Source organism: Salvia splendens, chromosome 14, assembly GCF_004379255.2.
Source record: "Salvia splendens isolate huo1 chromosome 14, SspV2, whole genome shotgun sequence".
Classification (NCBI taxonomy): Eukaryota; Viridiplantae; Streptophyta; class Magnoliopsida; order Lamiales; family Lamiaceae; genus Salvia; species Salvia splendens.
This window is the reverse complement of record NC_056045.1, coordinates 25,703,499-25,718,617: the sequence shown is the minus strand read 5'-3', so window position 1 is coordinate 25,718,617 and position 15,119 is coordinate 25,703,499. Positions and strand designations below refer to the sequence as shown.

Here is a 15,119-nt window from a genome sequence, read left to right as displayed (position 1 = left end):
AAGAAAACAAAATACTCAATTAAAAAACATCGAAGGAAAGAATTGAGCGAACAAAACCCTCGATTTATTAAGAGAAAAAAAAAGAAAACTAAAAACTCATTGGGTTGCCTCCCAACTAGCGCCTTTGTTTAAAGTCGTTGGCTCGACTTAGTCTTCTAGCTACAACTCTGAAACAAAAAATAAAATGTTAGAAAACTATACAAAACTTGATGTGTAATTTTCGAGCTTTTATATTAATGGATTTAGAACACACAAGTTTAATAAAATAGCTCTAATATTACAATCTATCTGCAAGAGTACAGAGTCGATTGTAGTACTTCGAGTGTCGAACCACAGGGAGACGTAGGTTATTTAACGAGAATTGACAAGATTAATAAACTAAATTTACAAACTAAAGTGCGAAAATGGAGAAACTCAAGAGATTGAAAACGTCGCTCCTAATATGCTCCAGATGTGAATTAACTTAATGGACCAATTAACCTAAGGATTAAAGATTAATCTAATGAAAGTTGTAATAAACTCGTTCATTCTACTCACACTGAACATGTTCGTAGATGCTTGAATTTAACCTTGCTGAACACTAAGATCAAATTCATACTCATCAGATTATCACTCCTACAGACGCATAGTAAGCTCTAACCCAACTTCTAAGTTCCAACGCACATAATTCATTTACAAAATCAATTGAACATTCCTACAAACGCATAGTAAATGTCCAACAATTATTGTAACGACATGTAAATTAACTTATCCAAGATTCATATGCTGAACACGATACAAATCTCAAACTCTTTATCTACGTTTCCACCTTTTAACCAAGTTAAAGAGACATTGGCTAAAAGACCAGAATGAATCATAAATCAGGCCAGAATTATAATTCAACGTAAAAAGCACCGTAGAAAAGATCATAGAATAATATTAATCCATAGAATCCTAAAGTAATTCACATCTTTCACAAATTAGGAGCAACGGAAGAGTTTAGTTACACATCCATGACCAAAAGAGAAGAACCATAGAACTCAATGTGTAGATGATAGTAAATCTCCTCCGAGATGATGAAGATTGGATCTCCCTTCCTTCATCTTCTCTTCTTCTTCTTCTTCTTCCTCTCTTCTCCTATTTTCTTCCAATCTGTCGCACCCCTTTTTCCCTCTGATTTTCGTCCCCCTTTTTAAACTCCAAGTCCCCCCAGCAACTGCCGAGAAAACTGCCTATTTTGCATTTGAGATTGAAAACGCCTGACCGGGCGAAATGGAGATGAAAATCGCCCGACCGGGCGAAGTTTCTGGAGGCCTCGCGGTGAAACGCCCGACCGGGCGTTCCGAGCCATGAAAATCGCCCGATCGGGCGATAAATCTGTCCTCTCACTGCCTTCCAGAAATCACCCTGCCGGGTGGCCAATTTTTATAGCTTCCTGCGTAGATTTTCACCATCCGAGCTTCCTTCTTTGTTTCACCATTTATTCCTCTTCCTACACCATAAAACATACTTTTGCAAGCATCAAACTATATAAATCATGTAAAGTTAGGGTAATAAGAATGTACAATTTGATTCACATCACTACCCCCGAAGACTGTCAGGCTCTGATGGATATGCACGGGAGTCAGCACGAGTTTCCGGGAATGTTGGGCAGCATAGATTGTATGCATTGGGAGTGGAAGAACTGCCCCGCCGCCTGGAAAGAGGTGTACACTACCGGCTTCAAAGGCAAGCATCCCACGATTATCCTTGAAGCGGTAGCTGACTATCGGCTGTGGATTTGGCATGCGTATTTTGGAGTAGCCGGGTCAAACAACGACATCAACGTCCTCAAGTCGTCGCCCCTTTTCAACGAGCAGTGCATGGGCATTGGTCCGGCCGTCAGTTTTGTTGCCCACGGCAACCAGCACAATATGGGCTACTATTTGGCGGATAGGGTATACCCTATGTGGCTCGTCTTTGTGAAGACGATCAGATGCCCATCAGACAAAACGAAGATCTATTTTGCGGGACGTCAGGAGGCAGCGCGCTAGGAAGTGGAGCGGGCATTTGGTGTGCTCCAGGCTCGATGGGCGGCAGTGAAGGGTCCATCACGGCTGTGGTATATTGACAACATCGCTAATGTCATGTACGCATGTATTATCATATACAACATGATTGTCGAAGATGAAGGTCCAGCACTGACTGATTGGGCCAATGATGATGTTCATGCTGCCGGTCCAAGCCACGGCGTGGCCACCGCCAATATGCGTAAGGGGATATGCGCCAACAACAAGCCCATATTCGACTCCAGAACGATATAATTGAAAAGCTATGGACGCGGAGGGGTGCACGTTGATATTTTATAATGTAATTTGTTTAATTTTTTTTGTTGAACTACACTTTTTTCATTTTTTTATTGAACTGTACTTTTTTATTTTTTTTATTTAATGAAATTATCATTGCACTTTCTCCATCCGTATTTGTGTCGAAATTTTATTTCCGTAAATTGTTTAATTTGGTGAATTTGTGATTTTTTTTTTATTGTGGATGTCCGCCATTGTGGAGTGGGATGTCCTTATGACGTGGCAGAAGATGTCCGCCGGGACATCCGCACCATTGCGGATGCTCTAAATATATTCATTTAATATTGTAATTAGTTTATTATACCCCTTAACTTTTTATAATTTCGAATCTAGCCCCCTCAAACCCTAAAACCCTCTCATCAAAAAGGCAATTGAAGAACACCTATTCCCTGTTATTGCGGGCAGCAGCAAAGGGTTTATTTAGGATTTAAGCAAAGGTACAAAATTGCTGTTGGAAATTCCGAATTATCAACTTTTGATCTTTGTTCTTCTGAATTTTAACAGCAATGGGAGCAGAGAAAGGAAAGAAACAGAGATCGGAAGAGGTGGAGGAAGAAAGGAATGGAGCGGACGTCATCGACGTAGAGCTCGTTCAGACTATTGAAAAGCTTCAGTCAATTCAAGAGGATCTTGAAAAAGTATTTCTTCTTTCTTTGATGTTACTAAGTTGCAAATTTTTATTTTGCTGTTCAAATTTTGTTTGTTCATGTCTAAAAGCTATTTTTATTCTAGGGGTTAAGAACTTACATTCATCTGTCTATAATTGTTTGAGAATACAGATATTTGTGACAGTTGAATATTATATTGAAGCCTTATATAATTGGATGAGTTGATGAATTATTTTCAATATAATGTATGATTAAAATTAGCTTTGAACCTGCATTGTCTCTGTATGTGTTTTTTTCAAAAATATATGTTGTCGTAAATATTTAGCTAGGTTTACAAAGTAAGTTTATGGATGAAGATTTGTCGAGTGCACTTTACTGTTTACCATTGTCATGATCAAGGTTGAATAGTGGGGCAAAGTCTTTGGTAGGGAAGGTTTTACACTTTCATAATTGATCTTAGACTTGTTACAATTTTGATACAAATAATACTAGTGAATTATATGAGCGGGATGTGAAGTTAGTAACAAGGTCTTTTATGTTATTCCACTTTCAGATCAATGAAGAAGCAAGTGAAAAGGTACTGGAGCTGGAGCAGCAGTATAATGTGATACGGAAGCCTGTCTATGATAAGCGGAATGACGTCATCAAGTCGATTCCTGATTTCTGGCTAACTGCAGTAAGTAATTATAAGTTTTAGACTTTTAGTATTTAGTAATTATCTTTGAACTTTTTTGTAGTACTACCAGTCTAGTAGGCATTGCCAATGCTTATAAGTATTACTTTCCTTCTGATTATAACATTAATAAATATCGTGCAGTTTATGAGTCATCCTGCCCTCTCAGAGCTCTTGACTGAGGAAGACCAAAAGGTTCCATACCTCTGCCTTTACTTTGCCGAAGAATAAGATCAGCATTAAATTTCCCTCTGTCTATACATGAATTCTCCACTTTATGTTTTGGGAGTTGCTGGAATAATCTTACATTTTGTAAATCGGGAACTCTCTGAAAGTTCCTCTCAGTTGTAAGCTCTTAAGATGTCAACACAAATTTGTTCTTGCGACTCAAAAGGAACTTATTCTTGCAACTTCTAAAATTTTGCATTCACAACCTTTACTATAATATATTCCAATGATAAGTTTCTTTAAGGACATTAGCTATATTAAATACAAACATTTGGTATGATTTATCTCATTATTATGTTCTTCTATCTGACAGATTTTCAAGTATCTGGATAATCTTGAAGTGGAAGATTTCAAAGATGTGAAATCCGGTTACTCCATCACCTTCGTGAGTATTTATTTTGTTCCCACCTTATAAGAGAGGTTCATGTGATAAAACGCAGAGTTCTAAAAAAATATATCTTCTCAGATGTTCAAACCCAATCCACATTTTGAAGATGCTAAACTCACAAAGACCTTCAGTTTCCTCGAGGAGGGAGTTACGAAGATCACTGCAACTAATATAAAATGGAAAGAAGGCATGGTGAGTTTTATACAATGGTTGTTTCAGGTGAATTTGTTTCTTTATAGTGTGTTTAAATTCACTCTCCATGTCTGAATTTTGAAGGGCATTCCTAATGGTGTTTCTGAGGAGAAGAAAGGGAACAAGCGATCTCTTGCTGAGGAAAGGTTTGTTTCCCTCCCTCCCTCCCTCCCTCATGCACATAATACATGGTAAACGAGTGTGGTCTCTATTGTCACATATTTGTTTAGTATAATTTGCACTTGACAAGGAGGCCAAGGCTTGCAATAATTACCTTACTTCTATCGGATGGTTCTTATCTGTCCCAGTTTGGCTCATTGCACGTGTTATCTCAAGACTGATACTGATACATACACTCTTCTTTTGAATAAGTTGCACTAGTACTTTAGCCCTTGCTTTAGCCGATGTTGGTTATATAAGCAATTGTCTGGCCTTATCTCTAACTGATGTTATTTAGGCAAAGAGTTCTTACTTCACTTCTATGTAATGCAGCTTCTTTTCCTGGTTTACTGAGTCCGAATTTAAGGGTGACATGTATGAAATTAATGATGAGGTACACTCTGCCCCAGCATGATCTATGTTTAAATCAGTACATCCACTTGAAATTCTTCTTAAAGATGATACTTTTTTACTTTGCCTTTCTTAATAGGTGGCAGATATAATCAAGGATGATTTGTGGCCCAATCCTCTTACATATTTTAACAATGTAAGTATTGTGATTTATTATCTGTTTTCTTATTTTCTGTATGTATTACAGTAGTCTAATTTCAGTTTACTATGGAGTTGAAATGTGGACTATAATTGTTTGATTTGTATATAAATATCTTTTTACTCAATGTAGCTTATTCTATTTTATGCAGGAGGCTGAAGAGGATATGGACGAAGATGACGAAGATGATGAGGTACATGCATACACTACTTAACACTTGTGTAGCTTAGTTTAAAATGCATTGTGAGGCAGCAGTGCCTCTTGATGATGTTGCTTTAACAAAAAAAATTCCACTAACTGCCATCTGTTTGGTTACTGCTTTGGTCAGGGATTACCTTCCATTCTAGTTTTTGATCTTCACATATTCAGTATGAACTCTTGTAGAACTGCTTTGCTAATTTTAAAAGAATATCGTGGGACATGAGTAGAATTTGCTGTCTGTCAGACTTGATATTCATTCTTTACTGAGTTGGTAGTTCTTATCTTAAAAGTATATATAATTGTCTAATTATAAAGTAAAAATTAAGAGTGATTTGGTAGAGTTCCTCTCCATCAATCTCAGTATTTTGTTCCTTTTCTGCACGGAACTATTATTGAGATAAGCTATAGATGTGTTCCGCAGTCTTTACTGCTTACTGCAGCTCTATGATTACACAAGAATGAACTTGGTTGTGAATTTGGAGTGATAAGAGGCGATTGCAAGTGATACTTATGTAGTGTAGTTGAGAAATCTGAAATCCCATCTCTTTTTCTTTATCCATTTTTCGTTGGCATTAAGGTCATATTCTACATTGAGAATCTTTGATCAAACAAAATGAAGTAGTTACTGTACACTCTTGGTGGACGGAGGGCGTATGAAAAACACATCATTTACAGATTATCGAGGATATTATATAATCGATCTATTCCTTATTCTAGAACAATATTTGACATTCTTGCAGGGCAGTGATGATGGTTCTGGAGATGATGATGATGACGAGGAAGATGCTGAAGCCTGAGACAGTGGGCAAAGCAACTCAAATTTTCCAAAAACTTAAGTTTATGGGGGTTTTTACTTGTTTCTATAGTAGTTACGTGAAAAAGATTATAGTGTCCCGAGTATGTGATAGGTAGGAGAAATTTGACTTTGATACCATACGTTTATCTTTTGTTATCATATAAGGTCGAAGTTATGTATGCTGTTTTTGATCGTAAACTATGGATGTAACCTTATGAATGGTGGATTTAGTTTCACTCTAATGACATTGTGAAAATATAGCTAGTTTTTATTTAGTGTAACCTTTCTGCTGTCTTGTCTTTTTAATTTTATGCTGATGAATTTTTACAGCCTTGTCTTTTAGCTTAAAAAAATCGATTTCACAAACCCGAGCTGCATTCATTAATTATTTTTATTAAAATTTAAACTTTTTTGTCGTTGCAGTTGTCTTCTCTATGTGTGAAGAGATTCATAGTATATGATGTAGTTCAATAGTAATCCTACATAAACCAACATTATTAGAGAGGAAATAACTCGTGAATTTGTAACTAACTGTCTCAACGAGAGAAAGAGATGAGTATTCCGGAAGTAGATCTTTCTCTGTTCTTGAAAAACGGTGGTGATGAGGAGGGGAAGAAGAAGGCCAAAGACGTGCCATCCGACTGTGGCTTCTTCCAGATCAGAAACCACGGCGTGCCCCTCGACCTCATCAACCAGGCCATCCAACTCTCTAGAACCTTGTTCGCCCTCCCTGACCAAGAGAAGCTCGAATACAGCCCCAGATCCGCTGCCCCTCTCCCGGCCGGTTACAGCAAGCAGCTTCGTCTGATAAAAACGAGTACCAGCCTCAGTCCGGCGTCAATGTCTTGCCTCCTGATTTCAGGTACCTCCAATCAAACATATTGGAATCTTTTCTGATCCATGTAGTTGGTCGACTTGTACGAGTGACAAAAGAAGAGATTTAGTTTTGTAAAATTACATCATACTCATAATTTAAACTACTCTTAACCCTTTTAGAATATCTTAAAATTTTGAAATTAATTTATTACAAAGTCCTTTCTTATAAATTTTTAAATCAAATTCAGTGTATTTTATTGAGCTTTAAAAATACAATGAATACTATATTCCCCCCTGAATCTTTATTTCTAAAGGAATTAATTGTTACTTCCTTTTGTTTACTTATCAATTAGTCTAATGTACGTAATTGGTTATAATTTTATGTTTTTTTTTCTTAATTCCGGAGGTTCGCCGTAAAATAAAATTTATGTGTAAATTTGAATTTCATGCGTGCACATTCGATGTTATTTGATTGACATGAAATAGTAGTACTTTATAAAATTTCCAATTAGATCAATTTATAAACAACTGCTAATTGAAAATTGCCTCTTTAATAAATTACTTAATTTCGGTCTTGTATTTACAATATTATTTCATAAATATAATCTGGCACATGATACACTTCAAGATGGTAAATGATCTGATGTTTTCTATTTCCTATTCCGTTTTTATTCTTCTGTTTATCGGATTAACATAACACTGATATCTATTCATTGCAAAATGAATAAAGATGCGATGTATTTTTTGTAAGATTCTAACAATTAGTATATAGTGATGTATTATATTACTGGCTAGTGACAAATCTCCTCTGTCTTGGCTTCATTCAAACACTAGGCAATCCAATTTTTTTTTATCTGTTCAGTCTTCACACACTTAATAATATTCTCTGGATTTTCTTCATGTGATTAATTGTACTAAATATATATTGTACCTCATATACTACTGTTGCAATACAAACTATTTTTGCTTGTGTCGCTTAAGTAATACTATATCTATGGGTGGCTCTGGAATTACAAGCCTCTTAAGTCTGCTTATCACTAATATCGACGTGCTTGCTTGGTACCATCATCTTGCTCTGGATTAAAACTGGTCAATTTTGATGTCAACAATGTCGATATTGAAACTAAAATATCTGAAAAACTGGTTAAAATTGACGTTGGATCAAATATGAAGCAACAGTAAATGTATCATCTATAAATAGGAGTATAGTAATACAACAATGCGGAATTAAAACTGAAATGCTTAATTAAAATGATTAAAATTGACATTTGGATCCAATTTATGAAACAGTAGTAAATGTATCATTCTTAGATAGAAATACAACAACGTCGAATTAAAACTGAAGTGCCTGATTCAAACTAGTCAAACTTGATGTTGTATTAAATATGAAACAGTAGGAAATATATGATCTTTGATAGTAATTACATCAATGCAAGGATTAAAACTGGTCAAACTTGATGTTGCCTCAAATTTGAAACAATAGTGAATGCAACACTCATACATGGTACAACAACAATACCGGATTAAAATCGATATGCATAATTTATCACTATTCTTAAAAATAAATATAAAATGAAACTTGAGATTTAATCAAGAATTGAGAAGAAAACTGAGTAATTGATTATTTCATCAAGAATTGAGAAGAAACAAATTTATTCTAAATATGAAAATTGACACCATCTTAAATGAAACATATTTTAAATAAAAAGTGGGCCATCTTTAATAAGAAAAGAGGAAAACACATACAAATCGTATGACTTATTTTCATAAAATTAACACTAATATTTTGATGTAAATTAATTTGTTTATTGGTAACTGAATTAGGTTAGTAAAATAAGTAACTGAATTAAAGGAAATAAAATACTGTACTAATCAAAAAAGGGAAAATTAATTAGACAACAATGTGATATCGGGAGTTGAGAGTCTTCACAACCACGGCCAATTGCCGCCGCATCCTATCGCCGAATTTCAATTTCTGTGCACCAGCAAGATGAGCACAAATGATCCTCAATCCATGGTAATTGAAGTAGAAAATCTCCGGACTTTCCCCCAATGAGCAAGCAGGAAAAGGTGTACGATCATAGATTCCAGCGAACCGATCGATGGATGCCGGTTTACTCTCAATCGACACAGATGAGTTGATTAAGTCCAAAGACGTCGTCGATTGGCTCACGGCCAACCCTGAAATCAGAGACGACTACATTAAAAAGTGTCATGTCAAAATCCTCAAGCGCAAGGAAAAACAGGTTTTTTCTTTTTCTTTATTTGTTCTTAAAATTTACAGTTTGCTGGAAGTATAATGCTGTAAATGATGCGATATGAGTTTCAAATAGAGGGGATTGGGGAGATGATATTGCCTATGATATTTATAATTTGGTTAAGTAAGTAGCTAAATTAGAAGGGAACTTAAGGCAAACAAAATTAATTAGAAGATAGTCATTCCTTTGTACTCCTATTATAGTTCCATTGTTTGTTCCCTCATTGTGGATTAATAAGCCTTACTATCATCTTTTAGAGGTTTTAGTGTATTGTCCGTGATTTGCATTAAAGTTCCTATGTTTCTTATTCTAGATTATTGAGTGGGTTATTACTTGTGCGAGACTTGTTATTTTGGTTATCACCTGCGCTTCGATATTGCTCTAGGATATATAGGTAAAAGAAATAAAGGTTCTGGACTGAAGTTCGGTTTCTGGAGAAATTTTATGGCATGGCTTAGCTGAATATTATTGAATCTACCAAAACAGTTTGTTTCAAATTTGATGAACATGTAAAGTTAGGCCTTACTTAAGCAATAGTGAACTTTGGTTCTTCTTGGCTGATTTTTTTTATAAAGACTGTGCTTTGGGCTGTATTGTATGTCGCAGTAAGGATTTTGGTTAGTGCAGACTAACTTCATAGGGTACCAGTGCCAGCTAAATGTTTGGAAAATTTTCATAACTAAGTGATTTGGTAAAGGTTGCTAGGTCACTAGATGCATAAATAATGTTAGTGGAGTGCTGTTGCAATGTACAGTTCTTATAGAAGAAGTATCTTGTATTTTCACATCAGTTGCGGGTTACGTTGCTTCAGATGATTATTGGCCAACCCTTTACATCCCTGCTATCTTAATCCTAATTTATGTTTTCATTTGATTTTGTCCTGAGGTTTACTTATACAATCGTATGAATCTATAAACAACAATACATCTGGAAGTACACAGATAAACCTTTAATTCGCCTTTTCTTTTAATATGCAGGGACTTATTATTGCTAAACTACCTCCTTCAAACGTTGATCAGAATTCTGAATTCAAAGCTCTTTCTTCACCACATTTTACTGGTAATTTTACTTGCTTTAAGTCCAAAACAAAACAGGTCCTGGATTTATGAATTGATTCATGTAGGTAGCATGCATTTAGGTAGTTCTCTCATTATCGCTATAATATAGCTATTAGAATTTACTTAGTTAAAGCATGACAAAACAATATGAGTACTCTTATGTACATTAGAACCTTTTGAAACTCCCGGTGAACTACTTCCCATCCATTTCAATTATCGGTGAAATATTCAGGACCTACATCTTCTGCTGCTTAATGCATTTCGTCTGAGTTGACATGTGATAGTAATACATAACCACCAATTTTGTTGACAAGTTTACTCTTCATCTACTTGGCTTTGTATAATATATGTAGACTTGAATATCTTAATGCGTTATCCTATCATCTTAGTTTTTTGTTTGTTCAGGATCCAACTCCAGTTATTGTTATGTTTATCAATAAATCTTCAAACAGGCAAGGGTACTGTTTGTTGTTCTAACTGTTTTGTTTGTTAATTAAAAAGGAGAAATATTTCAACCAGTAACTTACAACTCAGTTGCATTTTATATCGTTTATAAAATGTGCGCTCAATCATTTTACATATTCATAGTTGAAATAACATTAAGCTTAACAGGCAATAACTTAAGCAATATTCCTAAAGACAGCGAGCTATATAAAGCAAAACGCAGTGAGGCTCTCCGCAAGTATGAGATGTAAGTAAATCACTGAAGTGTTTACTTGGACATGGAGCAGAATATCATTTCTGTTACTAACGATGTACACATCATTGCAGATCTATCTGATTCAGTTTAATTGAGCTGGAGAAACAATTGATGCCACTCTTTGGTAAACAAGAAAAGCAGTAAGCATCTCACAACCTCAGCTTTCTGGTTCTTATCTTGCTAATGACGAACGCCCATCTGTTTACCTGCAAAACCGATGCTGTGTCTGTTAATTTATAGTTTAGATTTTCCACAACTTTGATGTAGTTAGTGTATGATTACAAATTCACTGTGTAGAAGCTTGTAACTCTAAGTAATGCCTTAACTTGTACTATCTTTCTTATTTTTTGGTGATATTTATTCATTTATGAGGGTGTGGTCTCCACCACCATTCATAAAAGTATTAATTGCTTATTATTGCATATTTATTGCTGAAGATTTGAGTGGATTTGACCACTCTCTTAAGAAGGGAGGCCCTCTCATCTCCATTTGTCCTACATTCAATCCGCCTGCAACTTAATTGTTTGAAGAAAGTAGAAAGCAAAAAAAGAGAAATTAAATTGTGAAGACAGAAAAAGCGTTGTTGTGACTAAATCTTTTATTCCTGCATTAATGTAACTTTTCCCTTGTCTTCAATGTTTAACGCAAAATAGAAATAAAATACTACCTCAATATGTCCTTACCTAGTGGCTCTCAACCAGCTTTGATCACACAACTCTCAACTAACCTTCATCAACACAACATTAATCGTTGACACTGTATTGATATTTTTTATTGTTGATATTTTGTCCTCTGTTGACATTTTTTAACGGTCCAGATCATAATTTGGAGTTTGTACTATATTTAGAGTTTGCATTTGATTACATCTCTAATCAGGCATACATAATTTGCTCAAATACTCAAATCACGAGGGACATTAATTTGTAGTACAAATTCATATTGTTTCGACTTTACTTCAACTTAGGGCTCGTTCAATTTGCAAGATTATATCTCATGATGTGTAGTATTATGATTGTATTATGATTGGTTCATGAGATTAAATCTCACAATTTAATCTTAGATGGATAATCTTGTACGTAAAATTAAATACTCTACTATAGGTTCTTATTAGTACAATACTAATTTTCAAGTGCTTGGTTTAACTGGAACCTTGGACTTGTTTTCTAATCGTGTGATAAGAAATATGGGTAGTGATGATTGTACATAAATTGTACTTACAGTATTATTGGACTTTTCAACTCTTTTACATTAAGAACTCGGTCATGAATATTAATTAATTAAAAATTAATTACTAATACATTACATATTTACGCTCTGCCATTAATTAAGGAAAAAAATCTTTATTAAATTAAAATGTGTAGATTTAGAAAAAAATACTTATTCATTGGATATACGACTAATTATCTCAAAATCAAACTTGTGAATTTATCATAAATTTTTCAAACCTTACAATTTTGAATAACATCCTTCAAAATATAATAGATATACTTTAGTGAGTAAATAATACTATAACATAATAAAATTGACCTAATTCAATTAAAATTTCTATCTACAATTGATAATTGATATACGTTTATCTTTATTCTAAACATATCAACATGAAATATTACATTAAACCTCAATAACATCAATCTTTTTTCTCGAAAAATATAGCACCACACACACCGGGATCTTGTATTACAAATGACTTCTTCTAAAATACTCTAGCACTAAGAATACAAGTTAATATATGAACTTATGAATATTTATTTAAAAGATGAAACACGTTTTGTAATATAGAAAATGATTAAAGCTGTAGAAGTCTAGTAATGATGTCTGCATCAGCTGCATTGATATCTCCAGAAGCAAAACGTTGAGAAAGTTGATCACTTAGATCATCCACCTCCCTCTGCAGTTTCTTTATGTAATTGCATGTCCTTTTCAAAATCTTTGCTGCCGATCTCTGAAATTTCACCAAATCATAAAAAACTACATGCATGCACACATTTATAGTTGAGAAAACTTAAATTTGATTAACATACCTTTTTATTACATGTTGAGTTTGAGTGATGCTGCAAGGATGCATGTAGTTTGAAGATGAGGTGGTTGATCTCGTCTTCGGTGAGTCTCGAAGCTCTTGCAGATTGTCGGCTCGACATCACTCTTTCTCACACACAACACTCAGTAAGAGAGTAAGTGTTTATGGTGAAGTTTGAAGGAGAAAAAGAGCTCCTTAAAAAGGAAACGAGTAAGTGTTGGTTAGTTAGAAAAGAAGGCTATCATATCAGTAGAAAATTTAATACAACTAGGGCCCCATCTGTCTAACCCTTTCACAATGATTAAATGCATTCATTTTTAGGCACTTCTCGACAATGAATTTATTATTTTAAATAGTCCAACCAAAATCCTCAATTATAAAAAAAGGGAAATTGCAAAATAAATCACAAAATATGGTCAAATTCTGAGTAAATTTCAAAGAGCAATTTTCCCATCTATCCTATCTATCTCATTTCAAGCAATGATGTGGTAGCTGATTTTATACACGAAATCTTACGACTATGTTAGGAACGATTATTTGGCAGGGTGAAGTGTTTAAAATTGGCTACTAAGTCTTTGCGTATTTCACCGGAAATGAGACAAATGGGATAGTTGCACAAATTGCAAACTTCGTGATTTATGGAGTATATAATTCAGTTTTGAAAAAGTGTGAGATAGACCATACTTGACCATCTTTCATGATTTATTTAACAATTTACCCTTATAATAAAGCCATATCGATTGCGGGATTGCCTTTTTTGTGTAACTTCAAAAACACACTAATTTGACTATATGTGTCAAAATTAAATTAAATAAAAACCATAAGATAATCTGGGTTTAGCAGAAGAGATGTCTAATTGCCACCAGAAAGATACCATGTTTCTCATTTTCATAACATGATGTATTAGGCTGTTGTTGGGAATAATTTTTTTTTGTCTGAGAACTGAATTTCTGGATATCAGGTTGGCTCTTATTTCTAGATTATTAATCTCTAGAGAGTGATACGTTATTGAAGTTTGAGATTTGTATACCAAATTATAACAGCTTATTTTAAGTTTGGTTATCTTCCAATCAAGGGCCGACCGATTCCTATGAATAGAATAATTTGCTTTGATCATCAATCATTTGGTTGTTTGTACTGTAGTGAAACACATACGGACAAAATTGTATATATGATAAATCACTGTATATGTTTTCTTTGTATATATGCGGTATGTAAGGATATAGTTAGGGGGAATGTACTCAATTATTTCTTGGAATTTCCTGTTTTCTTGATTTCTACAATTATGGTGACGTTTATAAAAAAATAAAAAAAGTTACTATAAAAATCTAATTTTAAAATATTATCTCCAACCATTTACACTAAACTCAAACGCATTTTATTATAAATGTCAAATCAAATATGGGTTTACTCCAATTATTTACAATAAACTCAAACTTAAAAGAATATTCTTTATATATTACCTTTTTTACTTACAAGATTTGAAAAAGTTTTTAGTTTTAGTTTAGTGTAAACCTAAAGGTACTATTTTTTACTCAAAAACTAAAAATGAGATAGATTTTTGAGTACCACTAAAGCTAATTACATATCCTATTTTAGATCTATTTTAGATTTTAGTGTGTACCATTGGAGATAATCTTATAAGTGAAAATGGGTTTATCCAAAATAGAATTTGTCTTGTTTGTGATGGAACATTACTATAGAAGTTGACATAGCATAGATATGATAATAGAGCACGAGAATTAGAGTAAAATATGCAGATACAACGATGTAGCTTTGTCTTGTGAAAGAGAGAGCATCAAGTAGGGCTGACAATTTTTGACACGACACGATAACACAACACGAACCGGCACGAAAATAATGGGTTTGGGTCAGAGCTTATTGGGTTCGTGTTCTTATCGGGTCGACCCGTTAAGGACACGAAAATTTCGTGTCGTGTTCGTGTCATCCGTTAACAATACGTGTTCGTGTCGTGTTCGTGTTATCCGTTAACAAATAATATTTTAATATTATTAATTCTTATTAATTTCATTTTTAATAGGTTTAACCGTTATCAGGTCGTGTTGTTATCGAGTCGTTATCGTGTCATCTCGTGTACGTGTTGTTATCGTGTCGTGTTGACCCGAATTGGTTCGTGTCGTTAATGGGTTC

The 15,119-nt window shown here is 34.2% G+C and overlaps 3 protein-coding genes across 3 annotated transcripts; 2 read left to right on the top strand and 1 right to left on the bottom strand.

Moving 5' to 3' along the window:
• Nucleotides 1–2,641: 2,641 nt before the first annotated feature.
• LOC121765879 (NAP1-related protein 2-like) lies at nucleotides 2,642–6,400 on the top strand. The gene is made up of 11 exons (XM_042162159.1): nucleotides 2,642–2,761; nucleotides 2,829–2,962; nucleotides 3,486–3,608; nucleotides 3,750–3,800; nucleotides 4,147–4,218; nucleotides 4,300–4,413; nucleotides 4,498–4,559; nucleotides 4,906–4,966; nucleotides 5,063–5,119; nucleotides 5,274–5,315; nucleotides 6,064–6,400. Exons 2-11 carry the CDS (start codon nucleotides 2,831–2,833, stop codon nucleotides 6,118–6,120), a joined length of 771 nt encoding a protein of 256 aa, XP_042018093.1. The 5' UTR covers nucleotides 2,642–2,761; nucleotides 2,829–2,830; the 3' UTR covers nucleotides 6,121–6,400.
• A 2,416-nt stretch (nucleotides 6,401–8,816) lies between these two features.
• Nucleotides 8,817–11,368, top strand: LOC121763734. The gene is made up of 4 exons (XM_042159800.1): nucleotides 8,817–9,181; nucleotides 10,171–10,252; nucleotides 10,864–10,942; nucleotides 11,023–11,368. Exons 1-4 carry the CDS (start codon nucleotides 9,038–9,040, stop codon nucleotides 11,030–11,032), a joined length of 315 nt encoding a protein of 104 aa, XP_042015734.1. The 5' UTR covers nucleotides 8,817–9,037; the 3' UTR covers nucleotides 11,033–11,368.
• A 1,166-nt stretch (nucleotides 11,369–12,534) lies between these two features.
• Nucleotides 12,535–13,141, bottom strand: LOC121764910 (transcription factor ILI5-like). Its single transcript, XM_042160935.1, has 2 exons — nucleotides 12,973–13,141; nucleotides 12,535–12,893 (listed from the first exon to the last, which is right to left on the bottom strand). The coding sequence occupies exons 1-2, from the start codon at nucleotides 13,087–13,089 to the stop codon at nucleotides 12,738–12,740; spliced, it is 273 nt and encodes a 90-aa protein (XP_042016869.1). The 5' UTR covers nucleotides 13,090–13,141; the 3' UTR covers nucleotides 12,535–12,737.
• Between the last annotated feature and the right edge of the window lie 1,978 nt (nucleotides 13,142–15,119).

What these genes read in the sequence shown, in the direction of transcription:
- LOC121763734 (XM_042159800.1), top strand. Translation starts at nt 9,038, where the DNA reads ATGGATGCCGGTTTACTCTCAATCGACACAGATGAGTTGATTAAGTCC. An exon ending in TCAAGCGCAAGGAAAAACAG is followed by an intron (nt 9,182 to 10,170) that starts GTTTTTTCTTTT and finishes TTTAATATGCAG; the next exon opens with GGACTTATTATTGCTAAACT. An exon ending in TTCTTCACCACATTTTACTG is followed by an intron (nt 10,253 to 10,863) that starts GTAATTTTACTT and finishes TAAGCTTAACAG; the next exon opens with GCAATAACTTAAGCAATATT.
- LOC121764910 (XM_042160935.1), bottom strand. Translation starts at nt 13,089, where the DNA reads ATGTCGAGCCGACAATCTGCAAGAGCTTCGAGACTCACCGAAGACGAG. An exon ending in ACTCAACATGTAATAAAAAG is followed by an intron (nt 12,894 to 12,972) that starts GTATGTTAATCA and finishes GTGAAATTTCAG; the next exon opens with AGATCGGCAGCAAAGATTTT.
- LOC121765879 (XM_042162159.1), top strand. Translation starts at nt 2,831, where the DNA reads ATGGGAGCAGAGAAAGGAAAGAAACAGAGATCGGAAGAGGTGGAGGAA. An exon ending in CCGGTTACTCCATCACCTTC is followed by an intron (nt 4,219 to 4,299) that starts GTGAGTATTTAT and finishes ATATCTTCTCAG; the next exon opens with ATGTTCAAACCCAATCCACA. An exon ending in TAAAATGGAAAGAAGGCATG is followed by an intron (nt 4,414 to 4,497) that starts GTGAGTTTTATA and finishes TGAATTTTGAAG; the next exon opens with GGCATTCCTAATGGTGTTTC.